The 27,958-nt window shown below is 46.2% G+C and overlaps 1 protein-coding gene across 6 annotated transcripts in view; it reads left to right on the forward strand.

The window, feature by feature from the left end:
• Positions 1-27,958, forward strand: part of MAPK4 (mitogen-activated protein kinase 4) — a 156,129-nt gene that overhangs the window by 112,338 nt on the left and 15,833 nt on the right. For 5 of the 6 annotated variants that reach the window (XM_084627804.1, XM_084627802.1, XM_084627801.1 and 2 more), the window contains one exon: positions 12,983-13,127. In XM_084627804.1, the coding sequence (XP_084483930.1) occupies positions 12,983-13,127 (145 nt within the window). Of the gene's footprint in view, positions 1-8,993; positions 9,093-12,982; positions 13,128-27,958 lie in introns of those variants that run through there. The other variant, XM_084627806.1, reaches the window with a different exon arrangement.

Genomic DNA, 27,958 nt, shown 5'->3' on the forward strand with positions numbered 1-27,958 from the left:
TCCACACTAGTTTTATAGTCCATCATGAGAGATTAGCCAGTGTGGTGCATGATAAGTTGCTCTCTTCTCTCTGAGCAAAGTCTGCCACTTTGTAGCCTCTAGGCAGTGGCATTTCAGTGATGGGTGAGTGATTTCATGTACATCCGGGGTGAAATCTTGGCCATGCTGAAGCCAAAGGGAGTTTTACCACTGACATCGGTGAGGCTAGGATCATGGATCCTAAAGTGTTTTAGGTATTGTTACATTCATGGCTCCCTCTTGTGTATCCCACCTAAAAATGTATCTTCTGAGCCTTTTCACTCTGTGCCTTCTGCTGTCCACACATCCGTCCTCCCAGGCTGGCAAGGAGAGTCTAAGGGTATGTCTATACTATGAAATTAGGTCGATTTTATAGAAGTCGATTTTTAGAAATCGATTTTATACAGTCGATTGTGTATGTCCCCACTAAGTGCATTAAGTTGGCGGAGTGCGTCCTCAATACCATGGCTAGAGTTGATTTATGGAGCGTTGCACTGTGGGTAGCTATCCCACAGTTCCCACAGTCTCCGCAGCCCATTGGAATTCTGGGTTAAGCTCCCAATGCTCTGGAGTGCAGTGGCTGGGTGCCTGGAGTTCTCCCTCCCCCCGCCCACGTTCTTGGGTGTCTGGGTGAGAAGGATATGGAACTTGGGGAGGAGGGCAGTGGTTATACAATGGATGCAGTGGGGGTCTGTGCTCTTGTTGGCTTTCCTGCCACTCCAACAGATGCTTCATCATGTCTGTTTGCTCCCCCATTAGCCTCAGCATCGCTTCCTGCCTCTGCTCTTTGCACTCACTTAGTGCTTTCCTGGCCTCTGCCACTGAATGCCTACATGTATTAAACTGTGCCCTACCAGTGCGGGAGGACTGCATGAGCTCGGAAAACACGTCATTGCGAGTGCGTTTTTTTGGCCTTCTAATCTGCGATAATCTCAGGGATGGAGATGAAAAAGGGAGCATAGAAACATTTGCACCTGGGGGGAGATAAAAAGGGAGAGTAAAATTTAAGATGATACATTTCTGAGAACAAAAGGGAGACTCTTTCACAGGGAATCAACTAATTCACAGCAGATAGCACGTGAGCTTTAGGTACAAGGTCGCATTTTGTCTTTTATATTGAGCGCCTGCCGGTATGGTGACACATCACACAAGGCTGGGCAACAGAATTTGGTTTCCAGGCAGCCATGGTAAGCCTTTTGGTACGTGGGATTGGCTTCTTCCGCGTTCATAACATGTGAGAATGGTTTCAAACTGCAGCGCCATCCTTTCCCATAGCAAGCAATGCCGGTTGGGTTTCACATTTAAAAGGAGCAGCTGCAGTTTTCGGGTGGATGTGCAGCACACACCTTCCCCCACCCCACCATGTGGCTATTCTCTGGGATGATCCCTTCACCCCTCCCCCCCGCAGTGTGGCTATTCTCTGGGGTGATCCCTTTTAGCCAAGTGCAAACAACCCAGCATGAACGGGGTCCTTTTACTGTTTCCTTACAAAAATTCCCCTATTTCAACCAGGTGACCATGAACGATATCACTCTCCTGAGGCTAACAAAGAAAGATAAAGACCGAATGTTGCTTGAATGCGACCAAAACCCAGGACCATTCACTGCCATGCTTTGTGCTGCAATGATTCCAGACTACTTGCTACTGGCTTGGCATGGTGGTAAAGTGTCCTACCGTGGAGGACGAAATAAGGCAGCCCTCCCCAGAAACCTGCAAAGGCTTTCAGAGTACCTCCAGGAGAGCTTCATGGAGATGTCCCTGGAGGATTCCCGCTCCATCCCCAGACACGTTAACAGATTTTTCCAGTAGCTGTATTGACCGCGAATGCATCCCAATTCTTCAGGGCAAATCAAACAGTAAACACTGTTGCTTTTAAACCTGTACTATAGTTACAAATGTGCACTTGCCAGAGCTGCCTTCTCTGGCTTCAGGGTCGGGGATCCCGTCTTGGGAGGGTATTGGCTCCAGGATGATGAAAAGGTCCTGGCTGCCGGGGAGAACGGATTCACCGCTTGCCTGCTGCGCATTCTCCTCTTCCTCCTCCTCCTCGTCCTCATCCACAAAATCCTCCTCCCTGTTGCCTGTGACTCCTCCCCTTGCAGGTGTTCACAAACAGTGGTGGGGTAGTGGTGGGGGCCTCCCCCCGGAATGCCATGCAGCTGATCATAAAAGCGGCATGTATGGGGCTCTGACCCAGAGAGACCATTTGCCTCCTTTGTCTTTTGGTAGGCTTGCCTGAGCTCCTTAACTTTCACACGGCACTGCTGTGTGTCCCTGTTGTAGCCTCCCTCTACCATGCCCTGTGCGATTTTGGCATATATATTAGTGTTTCTTCTTTTTGTTTGGAGTTCGGCCTGCACAGATTCTTCTCCCCATACAGCAATCGGATCCAGTGTCTCCCTTTCAGTCCATGCTGGAGCTCGTTTGCGATTCTGGGGGGACTGCACAGTCACCTGTACTGTTGAGCTCGCCACACTGACCAAACAGGAAATGAAATTCAAAATTTCCCGGGGCTTTTCCTGTGTACCTGGCTAGTGCATTGGACTTCAAAATGCTGTCCAGAGTGGTCACATTGGAGCACTCTGGGATAGCTCCCGGAGGCCAATACCGTCAAATTGCGTCTGCACTACCCCAAATTCGACCCAGCAAGGTCGATTTTAGTGACACTTCCCTCACTGGGGAGGAGTACAGAAGTCGATTTTAAGAGCCCTTTAGGTCGACGGAATGGGGTTGGTTGTGTAGACGCATTCATTTTAAAATAGACCTAACGCGGCTAAATTCGACCTAACCCCGTAGTGTAGACCAGGGCTAAGTGACGTCTGTTATTAGGGAGAGGAGGTTAGGTGGTGATACCAGAAAAAAGGCAGACTTACAAGGAAGAGGCAAGCATTAGCAGCAAGTAACATGGTCCAATTTTGCAACCCCCTATTAAGCAAGTAGTCCGTGCTCATACATGGCATTAAAATAAATGAGACTCAGGGTGTGTAGGATCCAGGCACTTTGGCTGTGTGCCCATGCGAAAACAGAGAAAACTTAAACACACCAAAAACTACAGAGGATTAAAAACCTTTCTACCTTGTCAATTTTGCTATAACTATCTAAACTCTGACCCAGTACATCTAAAAGCTGGCGTAATTATCTAAAGCCAGATTATTTAAACCCTTATATAATCTTCCTACAACTGAGCAAATGTATTGCCTTGGGAGCAGAGGTTAAGCCACGATAACATTTTTCCATCTGCAGAGCTGCATGTAGTTCTGGAAAAATACAGGGGAGTGGGGAGTTCATCACGTTTTTCAAGGGTATGGACTGTGTCATATAGCAACTGTCACATTGAATCACCATGGGAATGTTGTGGCTACACGTGCCAACCCAATTTCAGCCCTATCTGTGAACACAGGGGAGTCCATGCATACTTCTTTGGTTGGTGATATTCTGTATGGGAATGGATGCTTGTGCCTTTTTTGGACAGGAGGCTTTTAGTGCAGTTCAAGAATCTAGCCAGTGGACTTAACCATCAGATCCCTATAGGTGGGTTGTTCACAGATTGGAAGGCCAGGAAGAACTGTTCTGTGTCTAGTGCCCTCAATCACAGATTGGGTCTCACTTGTGTTAGCCACTCTATCTACATTTCAACACATTCAAATTAGGCATAAAACACAAAATATTTTAACAGTGAGGGTAATTAATCATTGAAACAAGCTACCAAGGGAAGCGGTGGGTTAAAAACTGTGGCCTATGACAGATCATTGAGATGGTCTAATGGTCCCTTCTGGCATTAAACTCTCTGAAAACAGATATCAGGACTCCATTGTGCTAGGCTCTATACCAGGGGTTCTCAAACTTCATTGTACCACGACCCCCTTCTGACAACAAAAATTATTACACGACCCAAGGAAGGGGGACCGAAGCCTGAGCCCAGCTACCCCAGGTGGCAGGGCCAAAGCCCGAGCCCCACCATCCTGGGCAGGAGGGCCAAAGTCGAAGCCCTTGGGCTTTGGCTTCAATCCTGAGCAGTGGGCCTCTGGCTTTGGCCCCAGTTCCAGGCCCCAACAAGTCTGACCCTAGCCCTGGCGACCCACTTTGGGGTCCCGACACCCAGTTTGAGAACTGCTGGTCTGTACAAACACCTAGTAAGAGACAGTCCTTGCCCCAAATGGTTACAGGCATATGATGACAGGCAACGGGTGGGTAAAGCAGCGAAACATAAGTGAGGTGAGGTGATTATAATTAGCATAATAAGCAGCACTTAGAGCAGGGGTTGTGACCCCTCAGGGGATCGCGAGCTGTCAGCCTCCACCCCAACCTCACTTTGCCTTCAGCATTTATAATGGTGTTATAAATTAAAAACACTTTTTTATATATTTAAGGGGTGTCACAGTCAGAAGCTTGCTGTGTGAAAGGGGTCACCAGTACGAAAGTTTGAGAACCACTGACTTACAGCATTCCAGTTGCCTCATCACTGAGTATGTTGTAGATCCCAAGGCAGAGGTGAGTGTTAAGGAAGGATTTGATGGAGGTCAATATAACTGCTTGGTGAATTTTTACAGGGAGCTCTTCTAATTAATAAGTAGCACATGGGAGACAGAGAAAAGGAGCAGGCTCTAAATTAGATACAGGTAGTGCACTGAGTGTGGTGTCATTTCACATGCAGCACAAGATGCTAGAACCTTTCTGTTGCCAGAGGGAAACAGCCTGACATAGGGTAGGTTTAAGTGTCCTAGAGAGTCTGATGTTCCTAGGATGTTACTGACTGGGATAAAGAAAAAGTAGTTAATTCGGCAAGATTGGATAACAATGCCAAGGGGCAGCAAGCAAAACATCTGCTTCTCATTCTGGGTCAAGCAGTTACAGGCAGCTTCCTGACTACTAAGAAGACCTCTATGGAGTAACATAAGGCTCTCCTCAGCAGCCCAATGAGGGGTGAGCCTGTGGGTAGTGTAACGGAGTACACTGAGGCAGTTACAGCTAGAGTGGCACCTTTGCGACTTCCTGTTTCCGAGAGGCCGGCATTTGTAGGAGATCAAGCGGGGTGGTTTCTCAGTCAGGCAAGGTCTCACCTGTATCATTACCACTCATAGGAATTATAGGTGGGTGGGACTCATCCAGTCCCTCTGCCCGCCAATGCAAGCTTGTTCCGCAGTGTGCCTCACCCAGTCCTTTGTCCAATCTAGTTTGAAGTGCTCCAAGAGACTGGTCTTCCAGCACGTCCTTTGGGAGACTGCACCATAAATTAGTAGCTGTTGCTGTCACAAAGTTTCCACTGATATTTAGCCCAAGTTATCCCTTTACTCCTAGCTCTCCCCTCTGGTACTGCCCTCAATACTTCCTCTCCATTCTTTGTGTTAGCAACCTACAAATATTTTTAAACTGTCATGTCCAGCCTAGTCATTGCTTAGCTGAGCTCGTTGAGCTCTGATTTAGATCTTTTAATCTTTGCTCATCACTTCAGCCCCCTATTATTATTTTTTTGTCTCATCTCTGACTTTCCTCCAGTTTGTCATTCTCAGTCTAGTAATATGGTGCCCAGGACTGAATACAATATTCCAGGTATGACTGCACTGAAGCCATTATTGGGTATGTCTACACTGCATATGGAGGTGTGATTGTAGCACAGATAGACATCTCTAATCTAGGTCATTGATAACCAGTATCCTGCTGGGGAGCCTGGGTACATACCCTGATTGCTAACCTGTGCCACCATGTCTACACTACTATTGTTACCTGTACTAGCTAGACTAAAGCTAGCAAAGTTTGCTTCCCTATGCTACAATCAGACCTTCACTTGCAGTGTAGACATACCCATAGATGGGACCACAGTCACTTCCCTGCTTTTGATGTCTCTACATCTGTAGCCCCAATCTGCATTGGCCATTTTGCTGCTCTCTTTCTTCTGAATAGATAATACCCATCTATGATGGTCTAGTGTTCATCATTCTCACCAGATGATTAGCTCTATCAGTTATAGAGTCACTTCTTCAGGGTTGTGGATCAGGCCCATCTCTAGTTAATAACTTTAGTAGCACAGACTCAAGGGTGAAATTCATCCATGCAGAGGGCCAGCACAGTGAATGAGATCAATTTCATGCTTATAGTCTGGTTTACTGTGAGTATAAGATAGTTGTATACTTACTAGTTTCTAATAGTGTACAGAGCTGTGGTTCACGGCACTTGCTCATAGGAATGTTCATTCTACTTTGACTTCTTGTAATGAAGTGTTGGGGGTCTTTTTGTTCTTGTTGCTTGTATTACAGTAGCACCTAAGGGACGTTATTAGAGACCAGGGCGCCCCATTGTGCTAGTCTATGTACAAAGACCTAACAAAAGGATAGTCTTGCCTGGAAGAATGCACAGTCTAATTAGAAGGCAAGAGACAATGGGTGTATATACAAGAGAAGCACAGATGGTTGTATGTGCTTCTGTTTTCTTATTTTCCCATTTGTGTTTTTCCAGAATTGTTATACATATAAGGATCGATATCAGCCTAATCAATATTGGATTCGTTATTCTGTTTGCTTGGTTTGTTTATAATATTTATTACTTCTGAGCGTCTGGAGAATAGAAAAACAAATTGCCCCAAATTGTTTATTTCCATATGTTACTCAACAAGCGTTTGCTGATTTTCTTATATAGCTTCCAATAAAGGAGAGTGTCTGCGTTGGAGTGAATAATAGCAGTGTCTGAAAATCAATAGTCTGATCTGATAACACTTCAGGGCTTGTGTGCTATATCTGATTTAACAACAAATGCTCAGCTAATCAGTCTCAATTAATTTGTACCTTAGGGAGAGAGAAATTACAGCATTCTTTTAATAGCAAATGCTGTTGATTAAAGTAGTGATTCATGCATTTAGAAATCAGAACAAAACCTGCATTTATGGAAAGACAGGAAAAATATAAACTCTCCCTTTTCATTTGTTGCATTTAGCTGTCCCTGCTTTTATGCAATAAAAATGGATCATAATGTACCATTGATCACAAGCCATATAATCCAGGGTTGCCCTAATGAGTGACAATACTGTGTTGGGCTTTTTAGTAGTTGAATCCATTTCATGATCATTTTTAAAGGCGGTGCTAGTATTTCTCTTGATAAACAAGCATAACTCTGATTGACAGTAATGGGGACTGGACACACACATCAAGGAGGAGCTAGTGAGGTTGGTTGAAAATTTTCCAGATAAAATTTTTTTGATGGAAAAGTGCGGTTTTGACTAAATAAAATTTTGCTACAAGGGTCTGCATGCTGCGGAAAATGTAAACATTCTGCTGACACACAAAATACCCACAAATAGAAGTTTTCAGCAAAATATCAAAAACTGAAATAGTGAGGCCATGGTGCCTCATGGGCATTGTTCAGGTGCCTTATTTCGCAGATGGACACACAGAGATATATAGAAGTGAAATGAAGTGACTTCCCCAAGGTCACACTGTTGGTTAGTGACTAGGACAGGAATAGAACCTAGGTTTCCTGATTCCCATTCTAGTGCCATCCTGATACAGTGTACTGCCCTCAGAGTTGACAGTTCCTGTTCATTTCTTTCTCAGCTATCCTAAGACTCTGGGTTGATATCTCGATTTCATGGGAAGCTTAACAAGGGGTAGCACTGATTGGCTCTTCCTCCCTCACGCTCTGCGCCAGATAATGCCTATCTAAGGTACTTACATGGCTATAGTATCTGAACACCTCACAGTCTTTAATGTATTTATCCTCGGAGCACCCTGGTGATGGAGGGAAACACTATTATCCGCATTTTACAGTTGAGGAACTGAGGCACAGAGAGACTAGGTGACTTACCCAGTGTTGCAGAAGAAGCCTGTAACAGAACAAGAAATTGAATCCAGGTCTCCCCAGTTCTGAGCTAGCATCTAACCACTGAGCCATTATTCCCCTTCTACCTGCCTCTTGGGGTAAGTGTGTGAGAAGAGCTCTCAGCACCTTTTCCCCATTAATGCCCTCATACAGGAACAGACATAAATACCACCCTTAACAAGTACAAGAATAGTGTAGCCAAGGCTAATCCCAAATGTAAGTGAGCCAGCTGAACAACACCCAATTGGAGGTGACTGGTTCTTTGCCTAGACAGGGAGAAGAACAAAGCCGTGGTTATGCTTTGCTCAGCCATTTAAATGGCTAAATTGTTCTTATCTTGGCCTTTTAGGAGGTATCATGTATTTATACAGCTGACCTTTTCTTTACTTGGCTGATCAAATAATAAACATTTTAAATCAGTTCTTATAAACAAGTGTGTTCTCAATTGCTGACCCTGACGTACCCAACTGGTGACCTTTGCCCAGCTAGAGAATGTTTATCTTCTCTCATTTTAGAGATCCCTTTGTTGAAGGAGTAAACACATATTGAACAAATATATTTTCTAAGGTTTTAGATTGCTTTGCACATTCTGAATACAACTCTGTGTTTCCTGGCATGTTACAAGAACATGTCACCTCGCACCTTTTCTTTCTAGATTTGGGGTAGTTTAATAGTGCGATTAATCTGCTGATCTCAAAGCGCTTTACAAATGAAGCCTCCCCACACTCCTGTGAGGCAGGGAAGTATCACACCCATTTTACAGAAGGGGTTATTGATGCACAGAAAGTTTGAGTGATTTGCTCAGAGTCCCACAAGGAATCAATGACTGAGTGTAACACGTGTCAAAATGCAGATTCTCTCTTCTGAGAACATAGGATTCTTTGTTATTTCAGTCAGTACAAACACACAGCACACCTGTAACACAGAGCAGAGACTCAGGGGTCTGTGCAAAAACTGGGCTCCAAAACGAAATGTCATCCTCAGCAACCAACCAGCAAGCACAGGGAGTGTCTACAAATGACCACCTCAGGGGAATGCAGTGGGGAGGTTGTTGAAAAAGTTCAACCACCACGCATTCTCTTTTGTGTCGCTGTGCTCTTCCTTTTGTGCATACCTTACAGGAGCTGGGAAAAGAACCCAAGAGATCCAGTTCCCAATCTCCTCCTCTCACCATTGGACACCACGCTCACCTTTCCTGTAAATAAATGGGTTCCCACCCTACACCGGCTTAACACAATGGTGCATACAGCCCACAAGCACAAGTGGTAAATTGTCTCTTTCTTTTGCTTCTCAAAGACAATCTCCTGTGCACGTTTAATCACACTTTGCTTCCATGCTGCCCACAGCAACCCAAGATCATGCCACACAAACTCGCTGTCGCACCTGATGCAGGGATTCACACTGGTTCTAATGTGCCTTGGAGTAGCTTTGTGTCAGTTCACAAGCACATGCATAAAAGTATTATCTACTCTATGCCCCCCTCTAGTAACTGGTACCCTTAAGAGGTTATTGAGGCTGCTACAACTGCCAGGGAGAGGACTTAGTTCAAGTGGCAGAGACCCATGTGGTTAGTAATGTAGGTCTGCTGTTCAGACCCTGGTGCGCAGCAGGTTGCCTGCGGGTGCAGGGCTCCTGTTAGAAGGGGCTCCACACAGGCACCGCATGGTTAAATGCTAGGCATCGTCCTCTGCGCTAGGAAGGGATGTCCAGGCCACAGCTCGCCAGCTCCTTTATTCACAGGATCACAGGGTGAAAAATGGACAGTGTGGAGAACAAATGGAGGTGTCTGAAGAGAGAGTGACAAACACTGTTCCTATCATGGGGCACTGAGTTACAGTGTTCCCTTTTGGGCATGACTAGGCAGGGGTAACTCGGTGACTACACGGCAGTGCTCTCACTTGGCCAGGGTCAGGCCTCCCAAGTTCTGTCCTGCACACCGCTTTTACCTGGCACTTATCTGTGTCACAGTCTGTGTCTGAATTGGGCCCTAAGAGAATTTGACCTGTTTCTGCAGAGCAGATGGCTGGACCAAGCAGCAAAGTGACAGCAACAGTTTGTGACAGTTCAGATCCAGAGTTCAGTGTGTTCACATCTAGAGCTTTCACTTGACCCATTATAGAGATGGGGACTAGCTGTGAAGTTGGAATCCAAATCTGATTTTCCCAAGAGTTTGGGGTGGGGAGAGGGTCAGCACCCATCTCCACAAGAAGTCTGTCTTAAATCCCCTTATGTACTTATGTTCCTCAGGAGAGGAGAGGGTGCTGTTGTTCTTCTTACATGGTTGGTATTCTCCCACCATATCTTCATTTGATGCTTGTCCTCTGTGCTGGCCCACTTCCATCTTCTCCTGGATTAATGGAGTTATTTGTTTTGCTGCAGGCCTTTCACTTTTTGCTCAACTCCATTCCCATTATTAGCTGCTGCTTCTTGTGGCTTCTGCTTTCGCTCTTCTCAGCTTCCCTCCGAACAGTCACTAGAAATGCTTAATTGCCTGGTAATGAGGGACTCTCCTACATCCCAGGGACCTCAGAGGATGAAGCTCCCTGTAGCCCAGTCTCCTCTTTCATCAATTAATAGCTTCCGCACTGCTTTCCTTTCAGAGTCTCCTTGAGACAACAGAGATGTTGTTTTGAAGGAATTAGATAAGAGACAGGCGAAATGTGGCCTGTGGGAAAATTGCAACCTCAGAGTCACATAGGGTAACCTGTGGCTGCCATAATTTAATATGGAGATACAGCCTGAGGCCTGCAAGCAATGCTCAACCTTAATGATGCTTAGAGGAAGATGGAGCACTGCATTCTGGGACATGCTAAACTTCCATACTAAAGATAAGGGCAGCAGGTGAACCTAACACAGAATCTAGGGTGCTGCCATGAGAGATGCAGGTCCAATCTGATCACTGGGAATGATGGGTAGTTTAATGACTACAAATCACTGTCTGTCACTGCCAGTCTGGTGATGTATACCCACAAGGGTGGCCAGGTGTCTGGTTTTTGACTGGAACGCCCAGTCAAAAAGGAACCCTGGCAGCTCCGGTCAGCACAGCTGACAGGGCCACTAAAAGTCCAGTTGGCCGCAGCGGCCAGCTCCACGCAGGTCCTGGAAGCAGCCAGCATGTCCCTCTGGCTCCTCGGCTCAGGGGTCGCCAGGAGTTCTGCGCGCTGTCCCTACCCACAGTGCAGGTGCCACCCTGAGCCAGCTCCGCAGCTCCCATTGGCTGGGAAACACGGCCAATGGAAGTTGTGGGGGCGGCACCTGAGGATGGGGGCAACATGCAGAGCTCCCGTTGCTGCCCTGCACCTAGGGGTCAGAGGGACATGGCGCCACTTTCCTGGAGCCACCTGAGGTCAGCACCACCCAGCGCATGCACCCCTCATCCCCTGCTCCAGCCCCTCACCCCCTCCTGCACTCCAAACCCCTCAACCCCGCCCAGAGCCCACCCGAGGCCCCAAACCCCTGCCCTAACCTGGAGTCTCCTCCTACACTCCAAACCCCTCAGCCCCAGCCCAAAGCCTCATCCTGCACCCCAAACCCTTGGTGAAACTCTGAGCAAAATTTGGCCCATTGATCCTAAAGTAGAGAAGAGCAGAATCAGGACCCCCTTTCCATGCAAGACTTTATTCTGATATTAACAACACTGAGGAGTGATTAGCAGATTGTCATGTGCTGGTATTATGAAAGCTGATGAATCATTCATGTAAACTTCAGAATAAAATGTAAGCCCATTGCCCCTGCAGAAAACTGATTAATGCATGCAAAATTTCAACAGTGAATTGTATTTTAAAAAACCCTGCAAGTTCATCAGAGTTAATGTTCTCTGAGGTACCAGTTAAGGTGAGATACAGGATCACACATGCAGCTTTCAGGATTTCTTCCTCTACAGCTAGTTATTATGCAGTGTCAGCTATTTAACAGCTTCAGCATTATGATTCAGGCTGCAGTTTCATCTACGCTTTGAAGGTGTTGATGTCTGTGTGTATACAAACACAGTCACTAACAAATGAGCTTAGTAAATATGCGGTGTGTCTTTCTGTGCATTACTGATGATTTTTAACTTGGGAATATTTCTAAATGCTTGGACAATAAAATAACAAAACAAAAACCAGAACAGTTAAGTTTTGTTTAACCCTGCTGCCCCCCACCCAAAAACAGATCAATAGTAAAATGTTGAACTCACGGATCAAATTTATCAGTCCGTCCACTCTCATGTTGTGGTGCTTTGCATAGAAACAATAGGTCCACAGTACAGATTTCAGAGACACAAAAAAATTATAACTAGCCCCAGTTCAGTAAAGCATTTGTTTAACTTTAAGCATGTGCTTAAGTGCTTTGCTGAATTGGATTTAATATGGTACATTTCTGAATCCTTTAACAAGTATCTAAAATAGTGTTTGTATGCAAAATAATATTGCGATTTTAAGTTCACTTATCTTTCATTACTGATTTTGTGTGGAAGGTGCTTATACACTACGGAGATGGGCAGCAGTATAAAACCCCAAACGCTGACCCGTAGTAAACGACAGTCCCTATCCTGAAGAGCTTGCAGTCTAAAAGAGAAGATGAAATGAGCACACAGTCTGAGGCAGGCGGGCAGAATCGGGTAACGAAAATAATAGGATGCTGTCATTTAAATTAGCCATGGCTACAATCAGTAGGCAGTCAGTAGCAGTAAATGCAGCTCTCCAGCCATCACTAAAACAAGCTATCAGTAACTTGCAAAGGCAGTGGTCGTTTCTGTGGGGAGGGATTTATGGTCAGAGTGCAGGGGAAGTGGTAAAAGGGGCAATCGTGTGGCTCTGCAGTTTGGTACCTGGAGATCACCACTGTGCAGCTGTGTGTGTTTATATACACACTCGCACAGTTTGACTAAATTTACCGCTCACCGTCAGGCACAGTGAGGATGTCAGCCTTGCTGTTTCCTACAGTACCGATAGTTTGTCTCAGCATTCCTCTTTTTCAAGACATTTTGAAAGGGGAAAAAATGCGGCCTGCCTCTTCATGATGTAACTGGGACGAATTAAAGCAAAATCTTTCCAAGCTGGGATTACGAGCTCTAAACTCATCCCTTCACCGGCGATTAGACAGCAAAAGGCAGGGATGGATGACGTGTTTTCCAAAGTTATTTATATAGACCTGTATATTTTTAATCTTTCAGGGTTATCTTTCTGAAGGCTTAGTAACTAAATGGTATCGATCTCCACGCCTGCTCCTCTCACCTAACGCCTACACCAAAGCCATTGACATGTGGGCGGCAGGGTGCATCCTGGCGGAAATGCTCACAGGAAAGATGCTGTTTGCTGGTAGGTTTCTAATTCCTGTTTGCTACTCCCCTCCCTGCTTCTACGTCTCAAGTGAATGTTTAAAGCGGTTTCGAATGTTTAGCTGAATCCCTGTCTACTTGCAGTCAGGAACAGCACAAGCTGCAGCAGTGCGAGTGTCCTATAATACCTCGTGCTAGAGCTAATGCCTCTGACCAGCATAAGCTGCACCAGCCCAAGCCCCATTTCACACTGGTGCAGCATTAGAGTTGTCCCTCGTGCAACTGCATTTGTGCAAATTCCCCTACTGTAGATAGGCTCGAAGAGTGAGAAGATAGTTCACTGTCTTCATTTCCATTCTGTCACTAGTAACTCTGCCTGCTTGTGATGGTGGCTTTTGTTACATCTGTATCCCCTGGGAACTGAACTGATCACGGAATGCCCCAGAACATGTTATCATTAAACATTTTTATTACTGCAGTGCATAGAGCCTGCACTTAGGATCAGGCCTCACTGTTCAAGGACCAGCACAAACTAGAGCTGCTCAGGAAATGGATTTTATTTTCCACGAAAACAATTACATGAAAATGAAAAGTTTTCAGTTTTGTAATCTGTCTGTATCTATCTATAGATTTAGGTCTATCAGAATTTTTCAGATTTTTGATCAAACAGTAAAAGCTGAAAACTTTTTAGGTTTGGGTTTTCCACAAAAATGGAGCTTTCTTGCAAAAATTTCTCGTTTGTTTGGGAAAAAAAATTGATGAAAAGTTTTGATCAACTCTAGTAAGATGACATGGCCCTATCCAAGAGGTTTATGTTCTGTGGTGGATTTGAATTGTGGTCGGTATCTTAAAGATCTTTTCCTCTGCTGTGAGAAGGAACATCCTAACGTTTGCTACAAAATTTCCACCAATAACATTTCACTTTGGAAAGGACATGAAGTTCGCTTTATGCCGATTGGTGCCTGCTGCTCTTCTGCCAGAATCCTGTCACCCTGCAATGACGGTTTCTACAATATTCTTGAAAGCCAGCTGTAAAAACCCCTAAATTTAAAAACTGTCTCCTATAAAATATCTCAGATCCAGTCCTGCAGAGACTTATACACCTGCGTCACCTTCTGCACTGTGAGTAGTTCCATTTAAGTCAAAGGGTAATACTACCCTGGTGTAAACACACGCATGCACCTTTGCAAAATTGTGTCCTACTGCTCACAGGGAAAACCCACTTTAGTGTTCAGCAGATATGAAGTGTGATTCTGCATTCATATTGCTGTACCCAGTGATGAGCTGCCAAAATCTTAACAACGGGTTCCCTCATCACCCCATGAGGGGGTTGTTGCCCACCCCCGCCCCCCGGGACTTCTGCCCCATCCAACCCCCTGCATTGCTTGATGCAACCCCCTCCCCTGTCCCCTGACTGCCCCCAGAACCGGGCAGGAAGGTCTCATGGGCTACCATAGTGGGTGCCCACCCCAGCCCTAAGAGCCAGAGGCACCTGCCTGGGGGCGAGGTGGGGAGTCCCGGCGGTGCTTACGTGGGGCAGCTCCCAGGAAGCATCTGGCAGGTCCCTCTGGCTCCTAGGGGCGGGGCAGCATAGCTGGGGGGGAGCAGGGGGAGCGGCTGCTCCCCCCACTGACCACATCAAAAGTGGCACCTTAGATGCTGACTCCCTGGGTGTTCTGGGGCTGGAGCACCCACGGGGAAAATTTGGTGGGTGCAGAGCACCCACTGGCAGCTCCCCACCCTGCGCCCAGCCCCAGCTCACCTCCGCTCTTCTCCGCCTCCTCCCCTGAACGCGCTGCCCCACTCTGCTTCTCCGCCCTGCCCCCCGGCAAATCAGCTGTTCAGCGGGAAGCCGAGGAGGTGAGAAGCAGGCGGCGGCTTCCTGCTCAGGCTGAGGGTGGCGGAGGTGAGCTGGGGCGGGGAGCGGTTCCCCTGTGGGTTACCTGCTGTGGCGTGGGTGGCCCTCCTCGCAAATCCCCTCCAGCTCACCTCCACCTCCCTGGGCCTGAGCGGGAAGCCACTGCTTGCTTCTCAGCCTGCCCCAGCTTCCCATGCGAACAGCTGATTCGCGGGAAGCCGAGGTGGGGGGTGGAGAAGCAGAGCGGGGCGGCGCATTCAGGGGAGGAGGCAGAGCAGAGGTGAGGTGAGCTGGGGCCAGCCGCGGGGCAGGGAGCTGCCGGTGGGTGCTCTGCACCCACCAAATTTTCCCCTTGGGTGCTCCAGGGCTGGAGCACCCATGGAGTTGGTGCCTAAGGCGCCACTTTTGGCCAGTTAAATTTAGAAGCCCTTTTAGAACTGGTTGTCCCTCACGGAACAACCGGTTCTAAAAGGGCTTCTAAATATAAGAACCGGTTCTAGCGAACTGGTGCGAACTGGCTCCAGCTCACCACTGGCTGTATCTCCATTAGCTCCAATGGAAACCTTCTGATTAACAGCCGTAAAAGAGAGCTCAGAAACAGGCCTGCTGTGTTGACTATAGTAGAAGGCAAGATGAAAAATTGACATCATTTTGGTTTTTTGCTACACATTGTGGAGGTGACCACTACTCCTCAGGGTCACACTTCTGGAAATGCACTGAAAGAGCACCTGTATGGCGTGTATCAATGGAGGCTTTTGCCCAGGTAAACAAACATGCCCCCAAATCTTGCAGACACGATTTTGGTTGTCTTTCACAGCTTTGCCCCTAGCTGGTTGGGAGTTTGACAAGTTATATCTGCAAGTAATAAAGAAAGAAGCATGAAATTAAAAACGAAACAATAAAAACATAGCAAAAGAGTGTAGTTACAGAGAACCTGTGCAAAAAATAAAAATGTGATCCGAAAACAAGTCTGAAATTGTTCTAAGCTGCATAGAAGAGAATACAGGCTACTAGTGAGCACATCAGAAGTTTGGGATAGAGTTTTGCTTCCTTTCAGACTCTGGCATTTGCTGTCTTTATGCTAGCAAGAGTTCTGTTTCCGTACACTAACTCAAAACATGCATGTCCACTCTAAAATGAGTTCTTGTTGATTAAGGAAAACAAAAAGAATGAATAAGGCATGAGGCTAGTCTCTGTGGAAGTGGATCAGGTTTAGAAAAGGTTAGAAATGGCCAAGATTTTTACAAGCGACGAAAGATTTTGGGTGCCTACCTTGACACACATTAAGGAGCCCTGATTTTTAGAAAGTGCTAAGCCTAAGTGTAAGGGGACTGTTGCCCCCTTACTAACATGCAGTGGGGGTGTTTTAGTTGCTAGCTCCCAGTACTAAAAGGGGGAAGGGTCGATGGGGAATCAGGACCCTGAGACTGCCAGTCCCTAGGAGCAATGGGGAGAGGCTAATGCTCCAGGTCAGCCTGAATGACAGGGTGGGCAGGCTAATCAGGGAGTCAGGAGGGTCCCGTCCTACGTGTGAGCTGGAATTGCCTGGATCAGACAGAGTGGGGCCAAGCTAAGGAGAAAGCAGCGGCCCAAGCTGAGCTGGGGAGCAGAGCTGCAGCCCCAAAGCCAGAGGCACAGCCCAAAGAGAGCAGACTTGCCCTGGAAGGGGAGCTGCAGCAACCAGAGCCAGAGGGGCCAGATAAGCAGCCCACGAAGCAGGTCAGTGCTGAGGCAGAGTGGAGCCGGAGCCGGAGCCGGAGCTGGGGCTGGAGGAGTCCGGAGCCGGGTGTCATGAGCAGCTGGGGAGAGCGAGGGGGGACCCTGGGCAGTGGGCCCAGCACAGGGAGATGCCTCAGCCAGGAGGCTCTGCAGGCCAGACTCGGAGGGGGATATGTAACCCTGACAGGGCGGGGGCAATGCTGGGAAGAAGGGCCCTGCCACCTAGAGCCTGAGAGCATGTAGCCACCACCAGAGCGAGTGTCCAACCCACAGCATCCCTGCAGCACAGCCAGGGCCTAGGAAGAAGGCCTGGGACTTACAAGGAGCAGACTGTGAACTGCCCTGACAATCCAGAGACACTGTTTGTGATGTTCCCTGCCACAGAGCGGGGTGATGTGTTTCCTTTTATTTTTACTTATTCTTTTTTAAATTGTTGATTAAATAACTTGCATTTGCTTTAACTTGTATGTAATGGTCAGTGGGTCAGAGAAGTGCCCAGTGCGAGAGAGTACTCTGGAGTGGGGACACCCTAGCCCCTGTCCTAGGTGACCACAGCAGGGTTGGGGGTCAAGCCCCCCAGGAATCCTGGGCCCAGCCTTGTTGGGGTTATGAGGACTCTGCCAGACAGGAGAGTGGAAGGGGAGTCCTCAAGGGCAGGGAGGCCACTGGGTAAAGGAAATGGGAGCGAGGACTCCGATCCTTTCGCTAGCCCACTTCACCGGGGTAGTGCAGAAGCCAGGAAAGTTCCCCACAATAGAGGGACTATTCCCCTGCTTACATAAGCAAGTTCCTTTAAGGTAATTTAAGTTGGGCACTCACACATAGAGATACCGAAAACCACTAGTCACTATGGAAAGTCTTGGTCAATGCCCTTGCCACAGAGCAGGGCTTGGCATCAACTGACTTCAGCAGCTACTGTGCAATATGCATGTTTCTCTGCTAGTACAAGCTAGAGCCAGCTCTGAGAACAAAATGGCTGCTAAACTCTGCATGGAACGGGTAGTTACTAGAAATGTAAAGGTGCATTTGATTTGATCATATGACATGACTGGATTTGTTGACCCTGGAAGTCCCTTCTACTCCTATGTTCCTATAACAAAACAGGATCATTGTTTTGTAGCCCCACATAGAAACATACAACATTTTAGCAGTAAAATCCTGGAAGATATCCTGACGTTCTCAAGAAAATCTTTATCCAATGTATTTGCTAAACTGTTACTGGAGGAAGCAGGGGCCATATCACCTGCTAAATACTGGTTAAGCACTATATGAAGCTTAAAACTTCAGCACTATATGAAGCTGGGACATTCAGTAATTTTTTCAAGAATGAAATGGATAATCTTCCTTCCTGGGGTATTTAATAGTCTCCCTTCTCTATTGTCATTATCACTGCCTATTATTATTTTGAAAGACAGGAGCAGTTTAATGCATTCATAAGCAGCCCAGCATAGGTTTTTCTAAATAAATCATCAGATCCATTAATAATGTAGAACAGCCCTTTCTTCAAAAATATTTCAGTGCACTGCATTATGCTGCAGCCATGTGACTTTTGGTCTGCAGCCACTCTGGATCTCTTCATCCCTTTTATTTTATTTCAACCAAGGACCAAAGCTTTCAACTTCCATATTTCTCCTGTAAAAGCTACAATTAAGCATTCAGTGTTGCTTAGAAGAGATAGTTTAAATTGCCCTTGTCTTTGTGTATGTGTCGCTCTCTGTTTCTTTCTCTCTCCCCCCCCTGTAAATTCTCCAGTTAACGGTGTGGCCATGGTGGCATAGGCGACAGCTAAGGGTAGTTGCCTGAGTAACCCTCCTGACCATCTGGGTACGTCCTTGGGTGGCTATCCCGAGTCACTGCCTCTGTCGCCATTTAGGCACTAGTTCAAGTAGAGCTAGCACATCTCTGACTACCTGTGCTGGAAAGTACCCTCCCAGCTGCTGTGTAGACGTACCCTCAGAAATACAGCTCTACAAAACCTGAAACCTACTTTGTTTTTTTTAGAACCCAAACCAGATTATAGTCCAAGACAGCAGGATTTGGCATAAACCATATTAGACAAAACTTTAAAATAGTGCTTGGCTCCTTGTTTTTCTGGTTTCCACCATTTTATGACTCCTTAGTAGACCCCATAATGCTAATATACTTAGTTTACAGGTGAAGATCAAAATTAAAACTGCAAAAAACGCCTGTCCCTTTGTTTTTTCCTAGGAGTAGTACTTAGTATTTCTATTCACCTTTTATCAGGGGATCGCAAAGTATTTTAAAAACATGAATGAATTAATCTCCATAACACCCTGTAAGGTAAGTATTACTCTTTCCATTTTACAGGAGGGGAAGCTGAAGCATAGAGAGGTGTGTAGTGACCTGTACAACATCGGTGGTAGACATAGACACAACCTATCAGATTTGTAGGTTAACCACTAATCTATGCTCCATCTCCTGTAAGGGTTTTCTATTAGCTAGAGGTAATAGGATGACATCTACAAAAGTTAAAATTTAGGCTACGTACAAAGAAAACTTTCCCGACTGGCTGTGTCTACACACAAAAGTTGTACCATGTTAACTGTACAAGGTTAGTTAATATAGCCCCAAAGACCAAAGCAGACTGTGAAGAACTTCAAAAAGATCTCACAAAACTAAGTGATTGGGCAACAAAATGGCAAATGAAATTTAATGAGGATAAATGTAAAGTAATGCATATTGGAAAAAATAACCCCAACTATACATACAATATGGGGCTAATTTAGCTACAACTAATCAGGAGAAAGATCTTGGAGTCATCGTGGATAGTTCTCTGAAGACGTCCACGCAGTGTGCAGTGGCAGTCAAAAAAGCAAACGGGATGTTAGGAATCATTAAAAAAGGGATAGAGAATAAGATGGAGAATATCCTATTGCCCTTATATAAATCCATGGTACGCCCACATCTTGAATACTGCGTACAGATGTGGTCCCCTCATCTCAAAAGAGATATACTGGCATTAGAAAAGGTTCAGAAAAGGGCAACTAACATTATTAGGGGTTTGGAACGGGTCCCATATGAGGAGAGATTAAAGAGGCTAGGACTTGTCAGCTTGGAAAAGAAGAGGCTAAGGGGGGATATGATAGGTCTATAAAATCATGAGTGGTGTGGAGAAAGTGAATAAGGAAGAGTTATTTACTTGTTCCCATAATATAAGAACTAGGGGCCACCAAATTAAATTAATGGGCAGCAGGTTTAAAACAAATAAAAGGAAGTTCTTCTTTACACAGTGCACAGTCAACCTGTGGAACTCCTTGCTTGAGGAGGTTATGAAGGCTAGGACTATAACAGAGTTTAAAAGAGAATTGGGGATAAATTCATGGAGGCTAAGTCCGTAATGGCTATTAGCCAGGATGGGTAAGGAATGGTGTCCCTAGCCTCTGTTTGTCAGAGGGTGGAGCAGAATGGCAGGAGAGAGATCACTGATCATTACCTGTTAGGTTCACTCCCTCTGGGGCACCTGGCATTGGCCACAGTCAGTAGACGGGATACTGGGCTGGAAGGACCTTTGCTCTGACCCAGCATGCCCAGTCTTATGTTCTTAACCCCTATAGTATGGATACAGTTATATCAGTAAAAGTGTGCTTACTAGTGTACCTATTCTTGTGTGGGAAGAGACATAAACTATACCAGCGTCAGGCACTTTTTTACTGGGAATTGTACCAGCATAACTATATCGAGTTAAAAAAAAATCATCGCACGCCTACTCAACATAGTTGTGCTGGTACAAAGCTGTGTGTAGGCCAGGTCTGAGGCACATTATACTGTGCAACAACATCCCGGTGGGAGGACTGATGAAAACCCAATTGTCTGAATCACTCAAACCTGACCAAGCACCATAGTGTGTGTACATATATATGTAATACTCCTGCTCTGACAGCAGCGTGGACCAGGCAACCTAACACCACTAGCTCTTACTGATTTTCAGTTTCTGCCACTCTAAAAATGTTTCTGTGGCTGTGGACATGGCATCTCTCCCTGCTCCCCTGATTACAGAGCCAAGGTATGGCACAGAGATCCCACCTACCCAGGCCTTCGTGCTCAGCCCTTAAGGCCCACTTCAGGAGAGGGATCCTCTCTACATGGACACACAACTCTCAGTGTAAGGAGAAGGGCAGGCGTCTGTCTACAATAGAGGATCTGCCCTGGCGCTCTCTTTACAAGTCTGTTTTTAAATCAGGGCTGTGACCGGCAGTCTGGTTTACAGCTGTTTGCAGGTCAGGCTGTTTGTGTACGCAGGCAGCATAGCCGCTCAGGTTAGCTTCTCCATCCCTGCTGCACAAACACATATGGTGCCCATATGGTCCCTGACTGTGTCACTCTGAGCGTACACAGCATGTTTGATGGTCTTGGGCCCCAAGTAAATAGACCATAAGAGACAATTGCATGATTTTGCTCACAGAGACCATTGTAAACCTCTTTATAATTACATCTGGATTAATTGATTTTCGTACATGCTTCAATGATATAGTTTAATTTGGGTGCTTAGCACGAATCAATATCATTAGCTCAGTAGCCTGTCTGAGATGCTTAAACAATTTAAATGAATAACGATAATCAATTATAGGAAACAACAGCTCTTAAGCTAGTGTCTCTTGTTAGACCTTTGTCCTCTGTGCCTATCTGTACAGTAGATGGGGGGCGGGGCGTGAGAGACAGAGGATGTAAATAAATGAGAAGGCTACAGATAAATCAAAGGGCACTGAGGATACCAAAATAGCTCACAAAATTGAAGTTTTAGTAATCTGTAATACCACCAGAATCAGATTTATTGTTTTTACCTTGAGAACAGAATTCACAGCCAAGCAACTAACATGAATCCTCTTCTCTCCAGTCCTCCGAAGAGAAAATGCTTGAAATGCAAAAGCATATCATGTATTATTCTGTGCTGTAATACAAATACAGGGCTTTTCGTCAGTAGAACTCAAAGTGCTTTGCAAAGGAAGTCAGTGTCATCGCTCCCATTTTACAGGTTTGGAAACTGAGACCCAGAGTGGGGAAATGACTTGCCCAGAGTCACCCCGCAGGCCAGTGGCAGAACCAGGAATAGAACCAAGGTCGCCTGATTGGTCTAGCCACTAGGTCACACTGCCTCCCTGAATGTGGTGGTACAATTTATTGAATAAAAATAAAAATGCCGCCTGGCCACTTGCAACTGCATGCAGTAGCCTTATTTGCAACTGTTCTCTGTCTTTGTGTAACGCTCGAACAATGGGCCCCTCCTTTTGGAACGTCTTTTCCATGCTTTGCCTACCTTGGCCCCTGATCGTAAAAGACTCTTGCATGTTTATTTGCTTCTCCTACCCTCAAGATTTGCCAAACCCATGATTTTCAGTTAAACCATATTACGGGTCTGATCCAGGGCTCACTGAAGTCAGTGGGGATCTTTCCATAGATTCTCAAGCCCTTAGTCAATAAACAGATTGTGAAAGGTGCCAGACTAATAGCCCTGGTGAGCTGGATCCTCTGTTTACACACAAAGCGGGTATAGCACAAGTAGCAGTTCTGCAGGCTTCCCCCTCTGCCGCATGCTGCCGATGTGCCCCCATCGGTATTCTGCCTCTTGGGGCACTGCCAACAAGCGTGCCCTTTGTGAGGGAAGGTATTGTGTGTCCACTCAGAATAGGACTGAGACTGACCAGTCGTGCTTCACAGAAGCCACTGAACACCTATTCCTACTGACCTTTTCTGGATTTGAACTGGTAGCCTTCTGACAAAGGCTCTAAAGGCCATCACTAACTCCCAAGCCATCCACTCCCTGAGGTTAGCTGTTTACAGCAATAGCTTAGTCCATTTTTGGTGAGAAGGATGGTTTGGATTTAGAGGTACAAACAAGTTGACACATTCTCAGCTTGTTCTCTGCCAACCCAGCGCAGCAAACTTACAGTAAATTTGATATTTAAAAAAACAGAGCAGTGTGTTAGGTCAAGATGAGGCGGTGCTGCTCCACCCAGCAAAGCTCCAGCAGGGATGCAGAATGTGTTTTATCACTTTGCTGATACAAACATTTTTTTGGTTGTGAGATTGGTTCCCTCCTGTGAACAAGAGAAGGAATCTGCAAAGTGCAAGGTCATGTACTTATGAACTAATAAGAATTTTTGCTATATGCTGGTGACGTATCAGTTAGAAGTGACAGAGGAGGAGAAAGACCTGGGTGTATTGATTGATCACAGGATGACTATGACCATCAATGTGATGTGGCTCAGAAAAAGGCCAATGCCGTCCTAGAATGTATCAGGTGAGGTATTTCCATAGAGATAGGAAAGTGTTAGTCCATTATACAAGGCACTGATGAGACCTCATCTGGAATACTGTCTGCAATTCTGGTCCCCCCATGTTTAAGAAAGATGAATTCAAATGGGAACAGATGCAGAGAAGGACTATTTGTATGATCAGAGGAATGGAGAACCTATTTCATGAGAGGAGACTCAAAGAACTTGGCTTGTTTAGCCTGACCAAAAGAAAGCTGAGGGGAGATATGATTGCTCACTATAAAAAACATCAGAGGGATAAATACCTGGGAGGGAGAGGAGTTATTTAAGTTAAGCACCAAAGTGGACACAAGAACAAATAGATATAAACTGGCCATCGACAAGTTTAGGCTTGAAATTAGGCAAAGGTTTCTAACCATCAGAGGAGTGAAGTTTTGAACAGCCTTCCAAGGGGAGCAGTGGAGGCAAAAACCTATCTGGCTGCAAGACTGAGCTTGGTAAGTTTATGGAGGGGATGGTATGATGAGACTGCCTACATGGGCATGTGGCCCATCTGCGACTGCGAGTAGCAAATATCTCTATTGGCCGGTGACAGGACATTAAGTGGGGAGGGCTCTGAGTTACTACAGAAAATTCTTTCCCAGATGTCTGGCTGATGGGTCTTGCCCACATGCTCAGGGTTATCCTTGCCCTCTGATAATTGGTTATTCATTCACAGTTCACCCACTCTTGACTTCAGGCTCAGTTCATATGCCCTCTGTGCTCCCTTTCTTCTTATAACACCCCGTGTAATGGCCCTCTGCATTCCTGGTCTCTTTTCAGCTAATACCCTCCAATTATTTTTTTTAAAAAGAAACAAAGTAACAACAACAAGAAAAATCAAGGACCTAGCATGCTGTTTGCAAATCATCCCAATGCTCATTCTGCTTGTATGTTCTATTTCTCCCTCCCCATCCCCCCCACAACACTTTGTCTCTTTTGTCTGTTGATATTGCAAGCTGTTCAGGGCAGGGGCTAGCTTTTATACTCTCTCTGTATAGGACTTAGCACAGAGGGGTCCTGATCTTAGTTGGGGTCCCTAGATGGGGGTCGGCAACCTTCAGCACACGGCCCATCAAGGTAATCCACATTTTGTTGACTGTCTGCAGGCACAGCCCCCCGCAGCTCCCAGTGGCAGTGGTTCTCCGTTCCCAGACACTGTGAGCTGTGGAGGGCCGTGCCTATGGATGGTCAACGTAAACAAAATGTCTCACGGCCCGCCAGCGGATTACCCTGATGGGCCACATGCCAAAGGTTGCCAACCCCTGCCTTAAACATTGATGTAATACAAATAATAATTCTGACTTAAAGTATATTATTGTATTGTTGTCTTTTCTGACACCAGTGTCCCCATTCTCACACCAGCATTGCTCCTTCCCTGAGTTGTAGCAGACTTTCCCAAGCTTTGCAAGTTGGCTTCCTAGTGGTGGAGAAATCAGTGAAGAAGATTCTGGGTATATGCTGAGTAGGACTTGTTTTATTTACGCAGGTACATCAGCTCTGAAATGAGATGGGCAAAGAGCATTCGGGGCAATCCCATCTCCTAGGAACCTCAGCCCAACACCAAAGCCCTCTTTCAAGCAGAACCCAGTGCAGACAGTAAATTCTCCTGCTGCTCGCACAGCTCCCTCCACATATCAGCTTGCATGCCCCCAAACTAACAACACAGCACATCTTCTTCCATGAATAAAAACTTGCTTTGCACATTAAGAAAAAGAATTTGGAAAGATTATATATAACAGCGCCACCTTGTGACGCCTACCGTAATGTATCATGACATGCATCCTTGGCTAAATGGTTTATTTAATGAAGTAATTGTTTAAGCTTGTGTTCTGTACATTTTGCCTGCCTCACTGGTGTCAATGGGAGCAGGACCAGATCCCTGTGTGCACAGAAAAACAAAGCGAGCTGCATAACGTTTGGCTTCTAACCTTAATCGTGCTGTTCTCCTCTCTTCTCTTTCCCTGCACTCCTTCTAGCGTTCACAAAGATACATTGCATTTATCGGTTTCTGCTTTATGATGTTTGAAATACATACAACAGAAAGAGCTAGAGCCTGCTAAACCACTTAGAATTTTGATTAGTCCCAGGGTCTCTAGTGAAGGAGAAATGCCCCATTGTAGAAGAGACCAGCTGCACGGTGTATGGACAGGGAGGCCTGTACTTTTCATGGGCCCCTTGAAGACCAAGGTTCTTAGATTTTGACATATTTATTAAAATTGAAGCTAGGAGTCAGTTCACCTTTAGTCAGTGTCATAGACATTTGCAACAAACCAACAATTTAAGTTTGGTAGCTCAGTTATTGGGGAGTATAAAATAGCTCTGTGATGGCTTTTAATGCTGGTTTGGACAGTTTTAGAATGCTTAGCCTAAAACAATTCACAGGTGTCTGTAACAGCAGGAAGACTCAGAGGAGCAGCGCCTCCTGCTGGTTGTTTGGGAATTAGCTCTTCCAGCACTCAGAGCACCTCCTGGTGGCTGGTGTCTCGCCTGCCTCAGGCCCCCTATGTCCCTTCTGGACCCCAGTGCCCTTTTCCTCAGGGTTCTGCCCCAGCAGTACCCCCACACGCTGGGTCTCCCCCAACCCTCTACACCCACCTTGCCTCAGTGGCTACTGCCAGTCATCATCTAGCCCCCTCTCACTGGGGCAGACTGCAGTCTGTAATGGCCACTCATCATTGGCAAGGGGGTCAGACCAACTGCCTCTGCCTATTCCCGGGCTGCACCTCCCAGCCCAGTATCTGCTTTGGCCTTTAGCAAGGCCTCAGACTGGGGAGTTGCCAGGCTTGAGCTCCCCAGCTCCCCTTGCCTTTCCCCAGCACTGCTCTGCTTCAGGTACCCTATTCCCAGGCAGCTAGGTCCTTCTCCTTCTAAGGCTGGAGAGAGACTGTGACCTAGCTCCACCCTTAGCCCTTCTTATCAGGGCCTGCTGTGACCTGATTAGATGTGGCCCCAGCTGTGGCCACTTCTCCAATCAGCCTACCTTTTCTCCCAGGAGCAGGGTAACTGCCCTGCTACAGTGTCATGTCGACTGATTTTGATATCACGTTGTTGTATGCAGTGTTGTTGTAGCCGTGTTGGTCCCAGGATATTAGAGAGACAAGGTGGGTGAGGTAATATCTTTTATTGGATCAACTTCCATTGGTGAGAGAGACAAGCTTTTGAGCTTACACACACCTGCAGACGCGCTCTTGTCTCTCTCACCAGCAGAAGTTGGTTCAATAAAAGATATTACCTCACCCACCTTGTCTCTCTAATATCCTGGGACCAACACGACTACAACAACACTGCCAAAGGGGGATTTCTCTGACACATTTCTCTCTTTTTTAACATAGTGCAGCGATACGTTTGAAAAGTTTAATTATCCTGAGACTGAAGTCCTGACTTCAAATCCTAGACCTGTCTGCAAGTCTAAGGGGAAGTCACCTTTCCAAAGAGATAGGGCACGATGTCTCAACTCCTAATACTCTAGATAACAACATTAACATAGTATCTTTAGTTCCTGTCTTGCCTTTCATAAATTAATGCACTCACAACCGTCATACCAGTTGTATAAATACAGGATAAACAGATAGAGAGACCTGTCTTCCTAAGAGCACTAGCTATTTCAGGTTTCAGTTAGCAGCTTTTGTGTTGGACACATTCAGCAATCAGTGGCCAGAAATAAGAATTACCATTAAGACCTTTTGATTTTTAACAACTTGTAATTTGCATCCCACTTAGGGATTTAGCCTAACAACAAACCGTTCGTTTCCTGTTTTTCTCCTTTAGTTTCACGTGGAGTCACTGTGCAAAGCTCTGAATATCCAGAACGTAGCTTTTCTGTAGGAGAACGTATTCATTTGCAGCTGGTTGGAGATTAGGGAGCATCACTGTAGCAGAACACTGCAGGAAGCCCTAAGAATAGGTCTCTCTGTCATTTACATTCGGATGTTTCTTTCTCTTCTCACCCCCCAAATCTGAAATATCTTTATATGAGCCCCTACTGATGGTGTGTATTGTGGGGGGTGATGACTATCAGCACTAATTTAATCATTGCCTTTTGGAATGCCCATTTAAACCCATTGTCACATGCTGGGTAAGGGCTATATCAGGCCAGTAGGCAGAACTCTGAGGAAGGGGAGGGGAAGGGTGGGGGGCATGATGATGCATTGCTCCAGGGAGACCCCTGGGAGGTATTATACACTGGGAAGAAAAAAGACCTCCTTGAACTCCCCAGCACACAGAGGGAGCACATCTACTGCCATACCCATTTCTAGGGCACAGCGTATCCTCCCACCTGCATGCCATTCCCATTGCACCTGCTGGTTTCCGGGGGTGGAGGCATGGTGCCATGTACCCACTGGTCCTCCTCCCTGCCCCTTCAAACTCTGTGTGCCCCCCTGCCCCCAAAGAAGGTCCAGAAGAGTCACTGCTCTCCCCTAAGCTCAGGGTTTGTAATGCAGCCAGGCCCTGTCCCCTCCTTCCCCAAGCACCCTCAGAAGGGGCAGCCACCATGTGCACTGAGTGTATATTGCCCTCTTCCAGATGGATTGTCCAGCATGTTTAAGTGTCTGTGACAGTGGGCCAGAATCTGATCTGATTTACACTGCTGTAAATCTGCACTGATTCCATTGACTGGGAGTGGGAGTTACTCTGGATTTACACAGGGTAACTGACAGCGGAATCTGACCCTGTGTTTTCCTCTAGTGATTGATGCTCACAGGGTAAGCACTGATGCTACTGATTTCAGTGGTAGCCGTGTTAGTCTGTATCAGCAAAAAAATCGAGGAGTCCTTGTGGCACCTTAGAGACTAACAAATTTATTTGGCATAATCCTTTCAAGTATTTATACCTGCTCCTGTATCTTTTACTTCATACATCTGATGAAGTGGGTTTTAGCTCATGAAAGCTTATGCCCAAATAAATTTGTTAGTCTCTAAGGTGCCACAAGGACTCCTCATTTTTTTACTGATGCTACTGTAACCGATAGACTGTCTCCTGTGACTGAAATGGAAGATGCCAGTTTGTTTTGGAGCTGCA

Source organism: Lepidochelys olivacea, assembly GCF_965140295.1.
Source record: "Lepidochelys olivacea isolate rLepOli2 genome assembly, chromosome: 5".
Lineage (NCBI taxonomy): Eukaryota > Metazoa > Chordata > Testudines > Cheloniidae > Lepidochelys > Lepidochelys olivacea.